The 20,208-nt window shown below is 48.1% G+C and overlaps 1 protein-coding gene and 1 long non-coding RNA gene across 4 annotated transcripts in view; one reads left to right on the top strand and one right to left on the bottom strand.

Moving 5' to 3' along the window:
• The window catches only part of JAZF1 (JAZF zinc finger 1), a 337,745-nt gene that overhangs the window by 3,768 nt on the left and 313,769 nt on the right, over positions 1-20,208 (bottom strand). For all 3 annotated transcript variants that reach the window (XM_027102319.1, XM_027102320.1, XM_027102321.1), the window contains exon 4: positions 4,337-4,506. In XM_027102319.1, the coding sequence (XP_026958120.1) occupies positions 4,337-4,506 (170 nt within the window). The remainder of the gene's footprint in view (positions 1-4,336; positions 4,507-20,208) is intronic.
• LOC113618287 (uncharacterized) lies at positions 4,460-18,453 on the top strand. Its single transcript, XR_003431952.1, has 3 exons — positions 4,460-4,744; positions 12,859-12,993; positions 15,696-18,453. It is a non-coding gene; the product is annotated as an uncharacterized LOC113618287 (long non-coding RNA).

The following is a 20,208-nucleotide window of genomic DNA, read 5'->3' as shown; positions in this document are numbered from 1 at the left end:
TGGAAGAGAATCCTCTCGACTTTGTTGAACCCAGGGGTGACGAGGAGCAACCAGCTGTCTATGCTTTGAGTCTGAGGGCTGTCCAGTGAGTTGAACCACAAGGACAGACACGACTTCTTCCCTGAACGTCCAGCTGTTGGCCTTCTGCGCCTTCAGCCCTTGTCATCCCTGCATTAATCCCTGCCTGCAGGGCGACGAGGCACTTCACTGGTCTTCTAGAGGCATGCTGGGGAGTAGGAGGTTGCTGCGCTGGGATGTGGGGAGGGCAGTGACGGTGCAGAATCCGACCCATTAACAGAGATGGGTGGATACGCCCTGCCAGCCCCTTGCTGCTCCAACCATCCCACCAGGGGCCCAGGCACATGGGTAAAGAAGCCAACCTGTGTTATCTAGCCCCAGCTGGTACCCTACTGCAGCGGCATGAGAGACCCAGGTGAGAGCCACCTAGCTGGAGCCAGGCAACGAAGATACATATGAAAATATTTTTAGCATATTATGTTAAACATTCTTTCCCTCCTATGGGAGGGAGGGAGATGGGGAGGAAATAACTGTTTTATGATCATTAGAAAAAGACTGTCAACTTTCTAATAGTAACACTATGGTAGGAAGTCTCCTGACTCACAAATGCTTAATAATTTACATCTGCCTGCTTAATAATATTCCATTAGCTCAACAGATATTCACTGAGTACCTCAGTGAATGAAGGGTTACTAAAACATTCCTGTGGATGAAGCGCTACTAAAACATTTCATGAAAAAAAAAAAAAAAAAAAAAACATTTCATGTCCTCGCTTTCACCGGGAACTTGTTGCAAGATGGATCATTATAAATCCAGCTTACCCCTGTGCCCCAGTGCCACTCACGCCTTGTCAGAAAAGAGAGGAAACCAAAAATAATAAACATTTGAACAACAAACAAAAAGGCATATAGCAACTCCAACAGGACCAGGTCTTAGATATTCCATCCAGGCCCGAGTTCTTTGTTTTTTTTTTTTTTTTAAATAACTAATTAGGCGAGGGAAGGTTTGAAACCAGAAATTGCCAAAGCCCCCAGAAGCCACTCCAACATGAAACCAGATCTGGAGTTCACCAGGGGAAGGACACGCCCAGGGTTGAGTTGATTCCAACAGGTTCTGTGGTCAGTTCCCAGCTGGAATGTCAACACTGTGTTGTGCGTGGCTATGGGACTGACACATGTCAGCTTTATTACTCTGGAAAAATTAGGAAGCCAGTTGCATGTGTGGAAACACATGGCATTTCCAGGGTTGGCCAAAGAGCCTACAATAAACTACCTTACCATCTCTTTCTCTTTGTTGCTGTGATTTAAAATGTCCACAAGTGTCATGGGACAGCTTATCACAAATGTTAGTACAAGCTCTAATCAGACGTAAGATTTCCCCCATCTGTTCATTCACAGACAGCAATGGAAACTTCACTTTCTAAGACTTGAGGAGCTTAAAAAGCTTCACTGAAACTCCAAATTGCAGAGACCCTGAAATGAGTTTGGTCTTTCAAAAATATTAATAACAAAAATAAACAATGTCAGGCAACTTGAAAATGAAATACTTATTAAATCCTCTGGTCTCTGAAAGGGGGAAAGGGAATTAAGCTCCAATAGGACAAGGAAGGTCACTACAGTGAGAACTTTTCCTCATGCTGAGAACTTGATAACTACTGTCTTATTCAGTACTCAGGTTTTAAATAAAACTGACATTCAGGACTTTCCTGGTTGGGATAGTGGTTAAGAATCCACCTGCCAACGCAGGGGACACGGGTTCGAGCCCTGGTCCAGGAAGATCCCACATGCCGCGGAGCAACTAAGCCCGTGCGCCACACTGAGCCCTGCGTGCCACAACTACTGAAGCCTGCACACCTAGAGCCTGTGCTCCGCAACAAGAGAAGCCACCGCAATGAGAAGCCCGCACACCGCAATGAAGAGTATCCGCTCACTGCAACTAGAGAAAGCCTGTGCACAGCAACGAAGACCCAGCGCAGCCAAGAATAAATAAATAGATAGATTAATTAATTAGAAAAAGAAAGAAAATGAGAGGTACTGAAGGAGAGCGGAGGGGAAGGGGGGCATTCTAGGCAGAAGAAATAACACGGGAAACAACTCGGAGACCTAGCTGTACTGCGGACCCTGCTCCCTTGCCCTACTCTGTATGAAGTCTGGGGAGTTAGATGCTCATCTTCTCCCAGTTCTGCAAATGCCAATGAAATGGTGAGAAGAGCTGATCCTCAGTCAGTGCCCAAGAGACTCATGGTTGAGAGACTCCCTGCCGACGGGGGCAGGGAATGAGACACATGTGAAGTCAGCACTGGGCATGAACAAGATGGCAGCAGTTGTGGATTCTGCCCGACTCCACAGCACACCAAGCTCATTACGCCCTCCACTCACCAACACCCATTCCAACCATCACGCAGTAAATAAGATGAAATAATTATACCAGAGAACACCTGGTACACCCTGCGGCCAGTAACTTCCCAGCAGAAGGAGTTAGACTAAAACTGTAGGGAATATGACCACACTCATGTCAAGCACTTGGTCAGGAGAAGCAGTTATGCATTTGTTCCTGTCCCATGTGCACCGTTACGTGGCACTCTGGCTCAGAAAAGGAAACTCACACTTCCCTCATGGAAAGCAGGACCACTAATTGCCACCCATGTCGTTCGCCAGTTAGTGGTACTGAAGCAGGCAGCCTCCATAGCCCAAGGTTCACACAATTTTCTTTTGGCCTCAGATGGAGAAACAACACTGCAAAGGCCCCACCAACCTAGACACAGACAAACTGCAGGAGAGGAAACTCAAGAAAAATAGAAGCCAAAGAATAATGACAAGAAAATAAAAATGACCAGGGGAAAAGGATGTAAAAAAGGAATGAAAGAGAGGTGGGAAAGACAGAGGGCCTCATCATAAAGGGTGTAGCTTATACCACCCCCCCACCAGCTTTTTGGGGTTTTTTCGGTCAGCTACAATCTGGGTCGTTACTTTGCTCTCTCTTTTAACATCGCTGATGCGCAAGACATCCTTTAGACAGTGTTTGGACCCTTGAGAGAAGGCAGCAAGACGGCAGAGCACAGAGGACCAGCTCTCATGAAGCATGGAGAGAAGGTGCATCTGGAGGTAGGCAGGGTACAAGGACAGCATCCCTGTCCAGCTTTCTCCACTTTGAAAGAAAGAAAGAAGGGGAAAATCTCTTTCTGCAAGCAGAGCTGTCCTCTGGACAAACTAGCTTGTCGAACGATTCCCCTGGGCTCCTGAGATAACAATTTTGTTGCTTTCTCACCCCTGCACCCACTTCCACGCCGCCTTCTGATCCAGAGGAATGTACATGTGCACCTGGGGTACCCAGACAGCGCGTCAGGACACCCTGATGGGACGTCACATCTCCATCCTGGGGTTTTTCACTGTAGTTTAAACAAAGCACATCTGTGCTTCCCATGATAAAAATTTAACAGTATATAGATCAGGTGAAATCATGGGCAACTTACCTGTGATACATTTGGGTTTCATGCTTTTATATCAGAAGCAGGTATAAAAAGTATTGAAATAGATTTTTTTAGTGTTCAGAGACATACTAAAGAAGGAGCGATACGGGAAGTGCTTATGCTGCCATACATTTTTCAAGCCTTTCTTTAAAAACAGTCAATCTGCTGGGGAAAGTAGCATCTCGTCAAATGCACCAGGTATGTTTTTGATTTTTACATTTCTATCTCACAGTTGGATTTTAAAGAACTGCCAACACCTCATGGGAAAGTTTGCAACTTTGTTTTTCGACATGCCCTCTGGACCCACACTTGAGTGCTGTGGGTGTTCTCACTGTTCTGTCCCTTTGAGTCTTCTTAGTAGAGAATTTGGCGCCCCCAGCTGCCCTGACACCCAGAGGCAGGCCTGAGAGACACAGGCTCTGCGCCGCCTACAGAGAGTTCATCGAAGCTACAGCGGGTGGGTTTGGTGAGAAAAATACCAAAGCCCCTTTTCTCCTGAACTCCTATCAAGCAAGGCCTTCCTCAGCTGGAAGTAAATACCCTGCAGCGTTTTCCAAAAGGGCTCTGTGAACCGTGTGCAGAGCCGACCGCTGCGGAAGGTGTTCGGCAAATAAACAGGTGACGCCTTTGATATTCTGACTGGTCTGACATGAATCTGAAGAATATCAAAGACAGGATTCTCCCACCAAAAAAACTCTCTTTTGACGTACCGCTCCCACACAGGTCAGTGAAGGGGACAACACACCCAACGGCCAGAAACCAGGGACAGCACTGACCTGCGGGCAGCCTGGGCCCAGGCCTGGCTTTCCGGGGGGCCACCTACGCCAAGCGGGGTGGCACCTCTCTTACCTTGTACCTCTTCTTACAGCCGGGAACCGGGCAGGCGAAGGGCTTCTCCTCGCCGCCGTTCATGCACATGGAGCTGAGGATGGCCTCGGAGCTGATGGCGCTCTCTGTGGTCCAGGACTCGTCGCTGTCCGACTCCTCGTAATCCACCTCCTCCTCGTCGTACTCGCTGCCTGTGGGGCCAGAGGAGAAACACAAGGGCTGTCAGGACGCCCCGCACGGCGGCGGCTCCTGCTGCCCTGGGAGAGAGCGTCCAGGCGCCAAGGGGCCGCAAGTGCATCTAGTCCCCGGGACAGTCCTGGGGGCAACATATCTGCTTTCCCACGGGAGAGACCAGGGAAAGGGCTTCCCAGCGATTCATGGCGAGGAATGAGCTGTGCAAGAGCTTGGACTCAGTCTTCTGCGGGAAAGGTGATTGACTGCAAAGGTGCTGGGAAGGCTAAAACCAAAACTAACCAACTACGACAGACACACCCCTGCCCCAACACACACACGCACACGCGCACACACACACACACGATATGCCTGACATTACAATGGACAGAATTCTGTCCCCATAGTTTTATGCTTTATTGGCATGGTAAACACACAAATCTGTAGGAGGGGGTTACATTCTACACTTACTACGTATTTACACTTCGGTGGGAATTAATTTCAGTTCTTTTTCTTTATAAGCTGAGCTGGGAAGACCATGAAGAAATTTAGAACTAAAAGGGTGTTACCCCAAGCTAGGGAGCAGGGGGACAGAAATGCCCAGAGCTCTGAGGGCACAATGTCATCATCATCCTCAGAAGGCAGGTCCAGCTCCAGGAAGACCAAACGATTCCCTACCGCACCTGTCCTCAGGGAATAGCACCTGCCTTTCAGCTACACAAAACCCTCCCTGGGAGGGAGGGCTGAGCCGTTGCAGCAGACAGCTCAGACAGACGAGGGGATTCCCTTGTATCCTGGTTAAGAGCTCTGCTCAGAACTGAATTAAAAATCTGCTGTGCTGACTTCTGCCCAGGACGGCAGGGATGGAGAACCACTTCAACAAGCAGCCCCTCTTTGCTCTTTCTTTAACAAGGTCCACAGCCATTTATTTGGAGCTTTTGCACAATATAACCCTGAAGGACATAATTCTACAGATCATAAACAGTGTAAAATAATATGTTGACAAGTCCTAATGCATTTACAAGCCCCGTGGAATAAATAGGAATTACAGCACAACATCAATAAGAATTATATGGTAGCAATTACAGTTGTGAAATTCATCCCCCAGGTGTGAGGCTAAATTGCACCCGGGGCCTGCCTGGGTGCTCCACGGGGCTCCCCCTGCTACATCAATTATTTCAACACCAGATATTGGCATTTTTATTGGGTTTCATTTTAATAGGCATTAATAAGATTGTTTGAAGAGCCAGTTGAGCCAGGAACAAGGACGCCAGCCTCTGAGGCGAACACTTAAAAGGATCCAGGAAGGAAGCAAGGGACCTCAAGGTGAACGAGTGCCTCGTATGGTTCAGGCACACTGGCTGCATCAGCTCATTTAATCCTCTGGTGACCCTGTGAGGTGGGGTGTCACTTTCCTACACGAGAGGAAATGAGCCCTGTGAGGCTCGAGAGCTGCCGCATCCTCAATTAGCTAGTAAGGGAGTTACCTTTTCCCAGGTTGCCTCCCGGCCTCCAGTGCCGGCAGCTCTCTGGAGGTGTCTCTCTCAACCTCCGTGTCGCTGGGCCTCCACCATCTACCGCTCAGAATTCAAAGCAGCCTGCTTTGAAGCCTGTTTAGAAACTCAGGCGGTACGGAAAAAACAATTTGACAAAAATGAGGCTCCCCGCTGCGCTTGGCTGGAGCCCCCAGAGACAAGAGACCCAGCTGGGAAGCGCTCGTAGGACACAGCACAGGGGTACCTGCTCTGCCACGTCCCTCGGTCCATGAGCAAATCTGGAAACCTGTTTCTAAGTAGGGCACTGTTTAGGACGTTTTACTCTTAAACAAATGCCACATGCTGGTGTCCTTTAAATTGCTTGTTAGAAAACTATAAATACTATTTCGCAGAGCTCTTCCACCAGGACTTGAGAAAGTGAGGATGACTAATTTACCCATCTAACTGAGCTAATTTGTTAACCTGAATACCAGGACTCGCACAACGTTTACAACTGGGGGCAGCGCGAAAGCCTCAGACCAACCGAGGGCTTAATGAAGCCCAGCAGAAGATAAAACTGCAAAACTCTTCGGGATCAAAAGGGGCCAGGTCTGGGGGGTTAATGCTGTGGACACACTCGCCTGCAAACCATGCAGCATCCAGTCCCAAGTGGGGCAGGTAGGAGGACCACATGATCTACTGTCCGTGTCAGGATGCCTTTGCGAGTGAAAGCCAGCACGGGGACAACAGGCATACACAACTGGGCCCCCCACACACACATCCTCGTCATCGGCACACCACAAGGTCCTTCGGGTGCTTTGTGAAACTGTCTCGCCTGGATGGGGGTCGAGAAGGATCTGTTTCTATTTAGTTCTGTCCTATAACACAGCCGAGCAAGGCCCAACCCTGGGTTCATGCCTTGGCTGGACATTGTCAGCTGAGTGACCAACCTACTTGGCCTCTACTTTCTCTTCTGTGAAATGGGAGGAAACAACCTCTTCCTTACAGTTGAAGGATTAGAATTAATGTTTATAAAGCACCTGGCACAGGAGGACCTGCACGTAGTAAGTGCTCAAAAAAACAGAAGACAGTATAATACTATTTTTGTAATAATACTATTTATAATATTACATGTAAAATAATACTATTTTTAGAAAGGCCTGTTGCGAAACCAAACAAAAAATAAGATAATTCTGATAGGTTTGGGCATCTCCACCAGAAAAAATACAAGAGGGATTCCATAACAAGAGAGGTGCTGTGCTGGCTGAGGACTGTTCGTGCAGATGCATCTACAGGGGCCAAGCTGGGAGCCCAGGCTGGGAGCCCCTGTGAGCCCTGGTGCTGCCACCGACAAACTGTGTGACCCCAGGCAAGTGATGTTACCTCTCTGAGTTTTAGAGTCCTCATCTGTAAAATGGGCTGATAATACTACTACCTCTTAAGGTTGCTGTGAGGAGCAACTGAGTTCCTGTTTTTAAAAGTATTTAGAACAATGATACATGGTAAGCATTAAAGAAGCATTTGGTAAATAAATAGGCAAAAGGTCACGTGAGCAGTTTACTTCATCCACTGTTCCCTCGCTTTCTCTTGAGGGTACTCACGTTTTAAAAACAGGAGTGGGGGGGGTCTACTGTTGCTTGTGTTCCTGTACCCCAAGTGCTACCCTGTCATCAAACAGGAGAAACGTCGCCAGCTGTGAGGCGGGTCCTGCAGCCACACGGCATCCTGCAGGTACAGGGGTTGCTATTGTCCCAGAAAGCCACACAAGCTCAGACGCTGGCATCCACTCGGTGCGCATATCTGGAAACCTCGCCAGCAGGGCCTGCAGTGCTCTGAAGAAAACAACCGAGGCCCCGAAACCTACTGCTCTTCCTCTCTTTTCACACATCTTTGAACCCTAGGAAATGCTAACCTGAAAGGAGTCATGGCTTTAGTTCAGAAACATGTGGGCCAACCCTCTCTGCTTTGTTTTATTCATGTCCTCATGCCTTTCGAAGGAGAAAAGTCAACCCCAACCTGGTTCATTTTCAATCTCTGCTTCACCTGCCATCTCAAAACTAACTTCTGAACGAAGGGATCTGCAGCGCTTGCCAGCCCTCTGCTAGAGATTTCCGCCCCCTGCCCCCCATTTAGGGAAAGCAGGATGGAGCGAGGCTGACTCTCCTAGCAGGGGTCTCCCAGCTTTTCGATCCTCTCCTACATCCCGGTCAATAAGAAATTGTGGGCACTGCCTCCCTGAGGGGGAGCGTGTGTGAATATACTGTTTATAAATGACATACATGTACTAACATATCACTATATAAAACAGATATGCAAATCAAAGGATGAGGATGAAATAGTTTAATAAATATATATATTAATACGAGAAATATTTTCCTTAGTAAGTGTAAAGATTTGATATCTCCTTCCTCCACCTCATAGAGTGTCTTGCGCACCCACTTTGGAGCCCACTGCCCTCCAGGCCAGCTGGAGGCGTCAAACGGGCCCCATCACAGCCAGCTTTGAGGCTATCAGATATGATGAGCCTTTGGATTGTTCCAGGGGAGAGGTATGGAGCGTTAAGGAATGGAAACGCTCATTCATTCACCCTGATCTTGAGTTAATGGGTGATCTCTGAGGCCCCGTGTGAGCCCCACCCTGTCAGCCTATCAGAGCGGGTGCTGGGCTCCAGCCACCAGACAGAGGGAGGATGCGGAATCAATTCAAGCTTCTAGTTCTGAGCGCCCATCACCCAGAATCCATAAAATGTTAATCGCCATATCAGTTTCTGAAGAAAAAAATTATAAGAAGTACTTCCTCTGTGTAAAAGAGGAAAAAGACCCCCAAACACCCTACCTGTAGTTGTAAGTAACTGGGGCAGGGAGGTAGGAGGAAAGCATGAGAGTCACAAGAAGAAATTTACCCCCCTGGGGCCCAGAACAGGTGTCTGGGGACAGGCTGGCAGGTGTCCTCCTAGCAAGTAGGGTTGGGGAACATTGAGTCGGTGAGTCAGAATTTTGCAACTAGAAGGAGAGGTGCTCCGCAGTCTATCCGGGCGGGCTCCCTTTCTCCAGGGCTACTGACTGGGGATTCTAGCAGGGAAAGACTGCGCTGTGGTGAATACCGGTTCATCTTCATCTCTCCCTTCTTCTCTCCACCTCCCACCCTTTCCTTCCTACAAGTCTACCCTAAGCCCTGGCAACTGAAAGGGACAAGCGCTCAAACACAAAACAGAAAACTTGCTGTAGGCCAACACCTCCTCCCCACACTGACCGTCTTGAAGAGTCCAGAGGAGAGCATTCTCACAACTAAAGAGAAAGCCTGAAGACCTTAATTAAGAAAAGCAGATGAAAACCCCATGGACGTGGCTTCTTTAGAGCGACGGTGGCTGGTTCTGTGGCTTCTAGAAGTGCCACCCTTTCCTCTGGGTTGTGGCACCTGGGGAGGCTGTCAGCACAGGGACACAAACTATAAAGACATTGCCCTTGTATTTGAAAACAAAGATTGACTGACTGGGTCAGATTTCTAATTTGGATGAACTTGTTCTCTTAGAAGAGAGAACACCTTCAAAGATCTGCATCTCAAGAACACAGAGGACAGAGGGCTGGGATGCTGGATGAACTGTCAGGGCGGATTTACAATGGGGATTCAGCCAAGCAATTATTTTGTTAGGATGGTTACTGTTTTTGCTGATGCTCTGGTTACAAAGTCCCATAGCTTTGAGGCTCTGTCCAACCTCAGTTCTCCCGTAAGTCCTGTTATTTTTACTGCACTAATGGGCACAATATGAAGATTTGAGGAATGCACAAAGGCATGATAGCCAAAATACCTGTTTTCTTTGATCTGGCCTCCTTTTGCTTTAAATCATTTGCTACTTAAATTCTATTTTTTTTTTTTTTTTGCGGTACGCGGGCCTCTCACTGTTGTGGCCTCTCCCGTTGCGGAGCAACAGGCTCCGGACGCGCAGGCTCAGCGGCCATGGCTCATGGGCCCAGCCGCTCCGCGGCATGTGGGATCTTCCCGGACCGGGGCACGAACCCGCGTCCCCTGCATCGGCAAGCAGACTCTCAACCACTGCGCCACCAGGGAGGCCCGCTACTTAAATTCTGGCACTTAATTCTCCATCTAACCTGACCTGTGCCTACTCGGATTTTTTTTCTTTTTTTTTTTTTTGGCTGCGTTGTGTCTTCGTTGCTGCGCGCGGGCTTTCTCTAGTTGCGGTGCGCGGGCTTCTCATTGCAGTGGCTTCTCTTGTTGTGGAGCATGGGCTCAGTAGTTGTGGTGCACGGGCTTAGTTGCTCTGCGGCATGTGGGATCTTCCCGGACCAGGGGTCGAACCCGTGTCCCCTGAATTGACAGGCGGATTCTTAACCACTGCGCCACCAGGGAAGTCCCAACTTGGATTTTTTTTTTTAAATAAAAATTGTAGCTGCCTAAGAGCGAGCAAATTTTGCTTTACACATGCATTTCTGGAAGCAGAAGGGGTTGGGAGATCCCTCTGCCATTTAGGTGGTGGGGTGGCTCCTGTGAGCCTGGCATGGGGACAGGTGTTTTCCATGGAACCTGAGGTTCAGGAGGTGAGGGATGTGCCCAAGGTCATCCAGCTAGATACAGGCAGACTGGACTGGTACTTGGGTCTTCAGTTTCAAAGTTTGTGCTTCTTTGATTTATTTTCAAACGGAATATCCCTGATCGAGGGAGATAAAGATTTGACACACAGAGCAAAGCCCTGGAAGTGCTGGGGAGGAGGGAGTCCCAGCCACATGTGGGGCGGGCGTGTGAGCGTGTGGGAAGCACAGGTCTAGCCTCGTACAGTCAGGCAGGGGTGGGCCCTGCCCTCCTGGGTGGTGGCCGTCCAGTGTTCCAAAGAAAAGCTCCATGAGTTGATTTTTTTCAGGCTCTTCTTAGTCTTAGTCACTAAGCAATTTAAAAATGACTTTCACCAAGGTTAGCCTTTCTACAAGAAAATGTCACTTCACCTTGCACGGTCACAGGTAGGAACGGGCAGGCAGTAATTTTTCTCAGGTTGAATTTTCCACTGTCATCCTCCACGGCTGCACAGTCCCCATCGTGGGGGCCTGAGGCAGGCAGGACAGTGGCTAAGGGAAGTGCCTTTGGGTGGGCCCAAGAGCTCACAACAGCATTTCAGTGTGGGAAATGAGCAAACCTAGTAGGTAGGATTTCCTAGGGCAGGACTATAAAAGATTCTACAGGACTGCCGAAAGATTCCTCCTGGTTGTCGGCCAAGGAAGTAAAAATCAGAGCTGGTTTCATGAATCACATGAAAAGACAAGGGGGTCCAGAGTCCGTGTACACACGTACATCCACATCCACCCACCTGGACGAGCCCACTTCATGGCCCAGGAGCCAGCTGAGTGTCTCCGTCAAGCTCACCCTCACTTGCCACAAGGACCATTTCAAACCTTGTTCACCCCCTCCAGCTTCTACCCAGCACCTCTGTCCTCTGCTCACCTCTTTTCTCCGTGAAGATGGCCCTGACCTATTTTAGTGCCTATAGGGTTCTCGTTCTTTGTATTTATAAACAAAGTGACACACAGATAGATAAAAATAAGTCAACCTTTTCCAGAAACCCAATATGCCACATTTTTCTTTCCACACAGATCATTAATATTCATGCAAAAGTGATAACTGCAGTGACAGCAAATTCAAACTCTCCTGGGGTGTCAAACTCTGGCAAGGACATTAGCAAAGAGTTGCCTTTCTGCCTTACGGACTTATCATTATAAATTAGCTTTAATTGGTACTGACCCACTTTTTACGAGCTGAAGCAACAACAATCTAAATGAACTGACAATGTGTGATTACGACGGAAGACACACTGTTGTCTCTGGGGACCATCACCAAGTCTCAAAACTTCTTGACCTCCTAGCTCCTGGCTTCCGCTCATTCCTAGAATGTCACTCTCCCCTGTCTCCTCCTTAACTGTGGAACAGGTCCTGGTTCTCCAAGTCAGAAGTAATGCCTCCCTCACAGGACTAAACACTTTCTAATGTATTAGGAGGCTCTTGGTCATTACCTTTGGTAATGACCACAGTGCCCAGGGCAGTGCTTGCACTTAAGGAGCCAACAGACATGTGTTTGTTGAATGAATGAATGAGGGAATACACTTCACAGACTCTAGTGGTAGAAAGGGAGCCAAGATTACACAGTCTCTACTCTTGGCCTCCTATGGTCTTAAACAAAGAAAAGTAAATTAGATGATCTCAGTTGCCTGCTTAAAACCCTCCAATGGCTTCCCACAGCAAGGAGCAGATCCACACCCTGTCGTGACCTTACTCCATATCGTAGTTGCTTGGATCTTTACTATCTGGAGGACTTTTTTTTTTTTTAATAAGAAAACTTAACAACTACTTATGCAGTTGACCCTTGAACAACATGGGTTTGAACTTCATGGGTCCACTTATATGCAGACCTTTTTTCAATAGTAAATACTTAGTACCACACGATCCTTGGCTAGTTGAATCCATGGATATGAAGGAACTGTGGATGTGAAGGGCCAACTAAATTATACTCAGATTTTTGACTGCATGGAGGGTTAGCACCTCTAGCACCGTCCCTGTGCACACACACACCGGTTTTCAACAATTGTATTTGGTTTAGTGCCAAATTTTTACACCTATAAACCTATCTAACAAACATTTCTAAATATTCAGATGCTATTAAATAAATAAAAACATTATCTAAAAATAGACTGCACTTACACATTTAAGTGTTGGTTACAAACTTAGATTCTACACATCTCAACAAAACGATGCCAATTTACCATTTAAGTAGATAAGCTTAATATCTTACAAACAGACAAATCATACAAATGATCACAGTGACCACAAAACCTCCATTTAACCTATCACACAAGTTGGCCTTACAGATTTATTTCTTCATTATTTCCATCCTTAGGTTTGATCTTCTTGGGGTACAAGAATCTGGTGACTAAAAGAAACAGGAGCTGATGTTGGCCAGTGGAAGATGCGGGTTCCAAGTTATTGACCAACTGACCCTTGGCGAGGGTCATCAGGGCAACATGATGCAAGAGTGAGTCTGCATTTCCTGGGCTGGATGCCTAGGTCTTCTTTACTCAAGGTTTGCTCGTTCCACAACAGGATTTTTAAAGCCCCTGTCTTTCCTGCCACTTGACGTCTTCAGTATAATTCCCAGGCCTGCTGGAGAACTCACCTCCCAGGGGACCGGGGATTCCCTGCCGGCCACGCGGCTCCTTCCCCCATCTGGCAAGCCACTCCCACTCAGGACCTCTTCCCACTTGTTTGGGACCAGGGTGTTAGCTGGTCTTTCCTACTCTTGCCCCAGTTGCTACTTTTCCTGCAGCTATAAGGCTTACTCACAATTCCCTGCCAATCTGCTAACGGAGGTGGGGAAAAAGAACACCTATATTTTATAGACAGACATCTACTTCAACACAACCCCCACCTATGCCGACACTCCCAATTTTGCTGTAGCAAAATTTACAGAAATATAAATGCACACTATTATTTTCACTGTCCTTGTATTATAGCTACTTTTGGGCACACTTTATATTGATTTCCCCATGTTAAGTATCATTTTGGACTCAATGGTTTTCACCAATTAATTACCAATTAATCAATTACCACCGATTTCCACCGATTCAATTAATTATTATTAATGGTAATTAACAGTATGATTAATTAATCATCCTAACTTGGCCCGCAGAAAGCCCCTTTGGCCATGCCTCGCGGCATGTGGGATCCTAGTTGCCTGACCAGGGATCGAAGCCGTGCCCCCTGCAGTGGAAGCGTGGAGTTTTAACCACTGGATCGCCAGGGAAGTCCCTCCATTATCCTTTTTTAATGAAAAATTTCTTCTCTTTAATCAAAGCCATCATTGTACACAGTAAAAAAAAGATAGATCTATGAGGCTATAATGAAAAAGAGGAGCCCTCTCTCCGGCCCGTTCTCCCTCTCCACTTCCCCACGGCAACCAGTCACGAGTCTTTTATCTGGATTTACTCCCCATTGCTAAATAACATGCCTCTATTGCTATTTTCTGATGTTCAGTTTTGGGTATCTATTGACCTCCCTACACAAGATAAGAATTCTGATCTTTCAGGTATTTCCCCACCCTCCTTCCATCCTCCCCCTCCTCCTAGCAGAATTTCATGATAATATTTGATTTCATTGTTATTCAATGTCTGCATTCTTAGGACACCAGGCCATGTAGCAAACGAGGATCACATTTTTGTCGTCCTTGCAGTTAGTAAACGCCACCGCCATGGGCTATTTGGCTGTTGTCATCTTTCTCACCTGCATCCTCCTCCTCTCCTCAGCCAGCATCATCGTCATGAGGGCAGCTGACACTCACCTGGGGCTCACCACGTGCCAGGCACAGTTCTAAGCGCTGTGCATCTGTTAACTCATTTAAACCTCACAACGGCCCTATGAGGCTGGTACCTACTACGATATCTTCATTTTACATAAAACGGAGGCTCAGAGAGGCAGAGTGCCTCATCTGAGGTCACAAAGCTCTTCCATGGCAGAGTAAGGGTTCTAATCTGGCCGTCTGGCTCTAGAGCTTGCCTTCCTAACTGAACCACGGTCCTGCTAACTTGAATTCATCCCCAGCTCCGGAAGTGTAACTCTCTCAGTACGTTCAAACCCCTCAGGTGTTTGGCTTTATTCCCCGTTACTTCTCGCGGCCCCTCCTCCCCGACTCCTTCCTTGCCCTTTCTCCCGTTGCCATCCACCTCCCAGGCCTGCTGCACAGCTGTCACCCTGCATCCACTCCCCCTTCCTCACCACCACCAGGAACTCCCTTTGCCTCTCCCGATGGAGGGGGGGGGGAATCCCTTTTTCATAGATTCCATGTCTTTCTCTTTCTCTGTTTACTTCTTGCTTGGGTTACGGGAGGTAAAATGTCGACTCCCTGGCCTGTCTGAAAATGTTTCTTCTACCCTCACACTTGATGGTAGCCTCTGAAGTTCATGCCCGTCTTCTCTCGGGATTTTGAAGGCATTGCTCCAGCGTTTCCGACCTCCTTCGGGTGCTGCCACACCTGCTTCTCAGAATATGTCCCCCTCTCAGGAGACTCGGGAGCTTTCTTCCTTGTCCTCACATTCAGAGGTATCTGTCGCTCCAACTCTTTTTAAAAAAATATAGAACAGGGGCTTCCCTGGTGGCGCAGTGGTTGAGAGTCTGCCTGCCGATGCAGGGGACACGGGTTCGTGCCCCGGTCCGGGAAGATCCCACATGCCGCGGAGCGGCTGGGCCCGTGAGCCATGGCCGCTGAGCCTGCGCGTCCGGAGCCTGTGCTCCGCAGCGGGAGAGGCCACAGCAGTGAGAGGCCCACGTACCACAAAAAAAAAAAAAAAAAAAAAAAAAAGATGAAAAGAAAAAACGAGCCTCTTTCTCATCAATGCTTTCTTATTATGCCTCAATCCTTTTCTTCTTTCTCCTTGAGACTTCAAAGAATCCCTCCGTACTTCTCTCACCTCATTTTGGAGTCAACCCCACAGCTTGTTCCTAACTCTGAGTTTTGGTACCTAATTTCCCAGCTCTCCATCTTGGTGAGAGGAGAAAGAAAGTGCCCCCAAAGCACAAGAAAATAGTGTCTCCATTACTGTTCCCACGTCTTGGCTATCTTTCAGGGAAAAAATGAGCAATGAGGAACAACAAAGTCCCTGTAGTACTGAGAGGATCTCAGTGACATCACTATCCCCCCTCTCCTCCCTCCTCATCGGCTCCACTATTTTATTATCTTTGCAGGAGATCAAAATGGCTCCTTTCCCCTGAGCCTTCCAGTTGCTGCTCAAGATTCATGGAGACTTAACATAAAGGTTTCCTGTGGCAACAGGCAACTCTTAAGACCTACTTCCGATGCAGAAGTGTTTTCAAATTGCGACTCATAAGTGGGTCGTGAAATCATTTTTGCGGGGCACAATCAGCATTTAAAAAAATAAAAGGACAGAATGGAAAAGAAAGTATCAGAGTGTGAGATGTGTTTGTAACACTTGTTTCAGGTATGTGTCTCAGCGTAAAAATCATTTGGACCACAAGTCACAGGAAGAAAGCATAAAGCCATTTTTAACCACCAGCATCTCATTTACAGAACTTCTTTCTAAAAGCACCAACATTTCATCCAGAGGAAACAAATCAAACAATTTGAACCTACATTTAAATAGGGTATAGAACAGGCTGAAACAGAAGAGAAAGGTCGTTTTTGGTGCCTGCCAACAAGGCATCGTGTCGGCTAGCAGGAACCTACAATGTAACGGGGAGGCAGGCTGTCAGCAAGCAGACCTCAGGGGCACCAGGAGGGCACACACAGCGTCTCCCGGTGAAAGTGACAGGCACGTATGATGGAGAGGAAGTATGAAGACAGTTCTTCACTGATTCAGGTGTCCTTTTGGACCATGACACTTCACATTTTTTGGGAACATTCTCCAGGGAAGCCAATCTTTGTTTGTGGAGTGGGCAAATCTGCTTCTAAGAAATGGCCCAAGTCGTTCAGGGCCCTCCTGCTGAATTACAAAGTTCCTGCAGGGTGCCCTGGACTCTATTACCAACTGTCATCAGGTTGCTGAACAGAATAGGTTCTCAGAGTTTCGAATCTTGCAGCTGAGCTAAGGAGGGCTGGCCAGCAAGCAGGTGCCTGTGAGGGGCGAGTGGCTGGACCCAGAGAATCACACCTGCCCGGCGCTGGGAAGGAGCTGCAGGGGAGCCGGGAAGGGGGAGGACTGGGTGTGTCCAAGGCCGGCTGGCAGACTTGTCTTGCCCGTCACCCTCACGTGTCTCCTGGGAGATTGTCATCAGAGGGTGGGCTCCTCAGGCTGGGCTGTTCTAACTCCCAGCAGACCCCAGCACCCAGCATGGCTCAGCCAGTCTTTTTGGGATGAAGGGACTCCACGGCAGAGGCCCTGTGCACTGGAAGGATGGAATCACATGACATAATGCACACAGGTATCTGTATGTAACATACATATTTTGTGCTTCGTAATTACGCTTATTTAATACACACTACAATTTGTATATGATAAAATGAGAGGAACAATGATGACGCCATTAGGGACCACAGTCTGTGAGATGCACGCACACAACAGCGCCATCTCCCATTAAACCCGATTAGCACAACCACAGAAACCAGCCGGACCCTGGCCAGAGGCTGTGTGTGAGGCAGGTAATTCAGGGACTTGGGAGCAGGTGCCTGTATTAGGATTCTGGCTCTGCTGTTACCACCTGGTGCCCTTAGACCTGTTATTCCACCTCTTTACACCTCCATTTCCTCATCTGTAAAATGGAAAAATATTAGAGCTAACTTCATGGGGCTGTTGAGAAGACTGTATGATTTAATATGTATAAAGTGCTTAGATTAATTTCTGGCACATAGTTCTGTACTACATCAACTCTGGATGGTATTATTATTTTAATCAGTAATTTAAAATTGTCTAGACTTGAAAGAGATGGCCAGGTATGGACAAAGCCAGCGAGAAATCATCTGGTCAGAGTCATCTGTCTAAAACGCATGGACAAAAATGCCTAAGATGTAGTTTGCATTTCTAATACGATGGATGAGGGTACTGATTTCTAATGCTGTCCGAAATAAACAGACTGCCCATTCAGGCTTAAAAGCCTGAACTTATTCTTCATTAATTCACCCATAATACTGGAGACCTGGGGGTGAAAGAGACAAGCAGTCTCTCTGTCTTCAAGGTGTGCAGTGTGACAAGGGCCCCCCAACAGCTCATCACACCGTGGGTTCCTCCAGTGGGGAAGTGCCCTGCTCTCAATAATGTGAATTCTGGAAGCGATGGGAGCAGAGGACTGTCTCTTGAAACAAGTGCAGCCTTCGCTGCGATACAGAGGCGCTTGCCAGGGCTGGGTATTGGAATGGTGTTTTCCTTTCTAACTATAAATTTAATGTGCTATATGGACAGACAGGATGGACATTTTTATGCCAAGAGGAAGCTCAAAGGGGAGGGCTGGGAAGAGGAGGAGGATGGATATCCAGAAAAATGATGCAATAATCAAGGTAAGAAGTAACTAGGGTCCGCCAGCAAAAACCGCTTTCTAGGGAAACAGAGTCATCGTCTCTTTCCACACCCAGCTGAGGACCTGAAAATGTGCCACCACAGAAAATATGTCTCTTCTCTGGGGAATAATGTCATGAGAGTCACTGTAAGTTCACAGAAATCTCGACGATCTCCCATAAAAGCTTTGTTTCACACTTCATCCCATGTGGAAACTTTAGCCAGGGCCACATGAAAAACGAGTTTTATGAGAGTACTTCTGATTTGTAAGAAGGCTATTTGGCTTCTGAACAGGGCAGCTTCCTGAAAGCCCCGGGAATGGCATTCTTACATATTGCACATAGCAGGCGGCCTTCATAACGATCAGGGCCGCGTTTAGATCTGGTGAAACGTTACGTGAGTGACAAACCTCGACCAAAGCAATTGGGAGAAACTGCAGGGCCAAGAATTTCTTGGTCACAGAGATTGTCTCAAGCATGATATAAAAATGAGTCTGACTTTTTTTTTTTTTTTTTTTTTTCGGTACGCGGGCCTCTCACTGTTGTGGCCGCTCCCGTTGCGGAGCACAGGCTCCGGACGCGCAGGCTCAGCGGCCTATGACTCACGGGCCTAGCCGCTCTGCGGCATGTGGGATCTTCCCGGACCGGGGCACGAACCGGTGTTCGCTGAATCGGCAGGCGGACTCTCAACCACTGCGGCACCAGGGAAGCCCCATGAGTCTGACTTTCTGCATCCAGGCACGAGGGTAATGGCTCGAGTGAGATGGGGAGAACGTGGCTTTCTGCTCGTGGTCCTTTTCATTCCCTACAAGATTGTTACCAAGCTTCTCCCGGGCCCTGGTGTTGCGACAGGCCTTGAAGTCCAAGGTCTTAGTGTGACCATCCAGTGACCTTGACAATGCTTTCGCCTGTATTTCTATTTCTTTGGCAATATCTCACGTGGCCACGAGCGCACGCTTTGGGGCCCCGACAGCCTGGATTCCAATGCCGCCTCCTTCGCTGAATCGCTCAGTAACCTCGGGCAACTCAACTTTCTCTTTGCCAAAGAACCCACGGCAGAGAATTCAGTGAGTCAATATCTGTGTAAGTGCTTAAACCAGTACCTGCCACATAGCACTCTCTGCTGTTAGTTAGTATTTTCATTGGCCGAGCAGACACACATGATTTCACAAATTAAAGAGCCAACCAGGATGATGGATGTTGCTCAGTGGCTTTTTTTAAATCCAGGGTCAGTGTCAGAACCCCAGGAGCAGCAGAGGTCCATAAAGTTGCCCGATTTCCCGTGGCCATGGCTGGTTCCTGCCCCTGTGGTCCTCAGGCTCGGCTACGATGTTCCACGTGGGGCTGGTTCCCGTTCTCACGCCTCTCCCTCCTGGCTTGCTCTGGCCTGTGTTTTGGCCACCTGGCCACTGCCTCCAGATTTACCTGCCCCACGTGCTGTTCTTGGTCAGCCTCCCTGGATTTTCTCACCTTGGACAAGAATGTGGGGTGGCTTGCTGTGGCCTGGCAGCCGGCTCCCTCAGTTACCCTGCCCCAGCCCATCCTGGCAGATGTTCTGTGACAAAGACATCCTCGGAAGACTGGCTTCCTTTCAGTTGGTCAGAGTTGACTTCAGAAGTGGCTTTGAGCTTTCCCTGTTGCTGTGACTTTCATACGCATCAGCTCTGGCCACGAGAGGCTGCCTAGTGATAGGAGCATGGTTCCTGGACTCAGATGCCAAAATTCAAATCCTGTTTGTGAGATCCTAGGGAACATACCCATCTCCTTCGAGTCCCGGTTACCCCACCTGAACAATGAGACCTGCAACAGGATCTACCTGACAGCCGTGGTGCAAACTGAGCCGGAACACGGAAAAGGCTTTTTACGGCGCCCAGCAGAGAACAAGCTCATCACACACCTGCTCACATGATAGCACGTCTTCTTCCCTCCTTGTCCAAAATAGAGGTGGTGGGCTCCTTCCTCTCCTCCATCCTTGCCCCTCTTCAGGCCACTTCAGGGTTCCCTGGACACAGGCATTGTTAGGTGGAAATCCTACATGTGCCAGCTGCTTCCTCTCACTGTGTTTACAGTAAGTATGTCATGCCTAACAGAACGATGCCATATAAATGCCACACGGCGATAAACAAGATGTTTTCCCACGGCTTAGTAACAAGACTAAGGGTTTATCATTAGATATCTATTGAAGGCTGAAAACAGGAACAGTCCTGGCCTAATAAACCACACCTCTTGGTCCCCAGATGGGCTGCAACAGAA

This window comes from Aethalodelphis obliquidens, unplaced genomic scaffold (genome assembly GCF_003676395.1).
Source record: "Aethalodelphis obliquidens isolate GAN/ISIS:26980383/991018 unplaced genomic scaffold, ASM367639v1 scaffold5, whole genome shotgun sequence".
Classification (NCBI taxonomy): Eukaryota; Metazoa; Chordata; class Mammalia; order Artiodactyla; family Delphinidae; genus Aethalodelphis; species Aethalodelphis obliquidens.
Note: the sequence above shows the minus strand (reverse complement) of the source record. Positions and strands in the feature narration are given on the sequence as shown.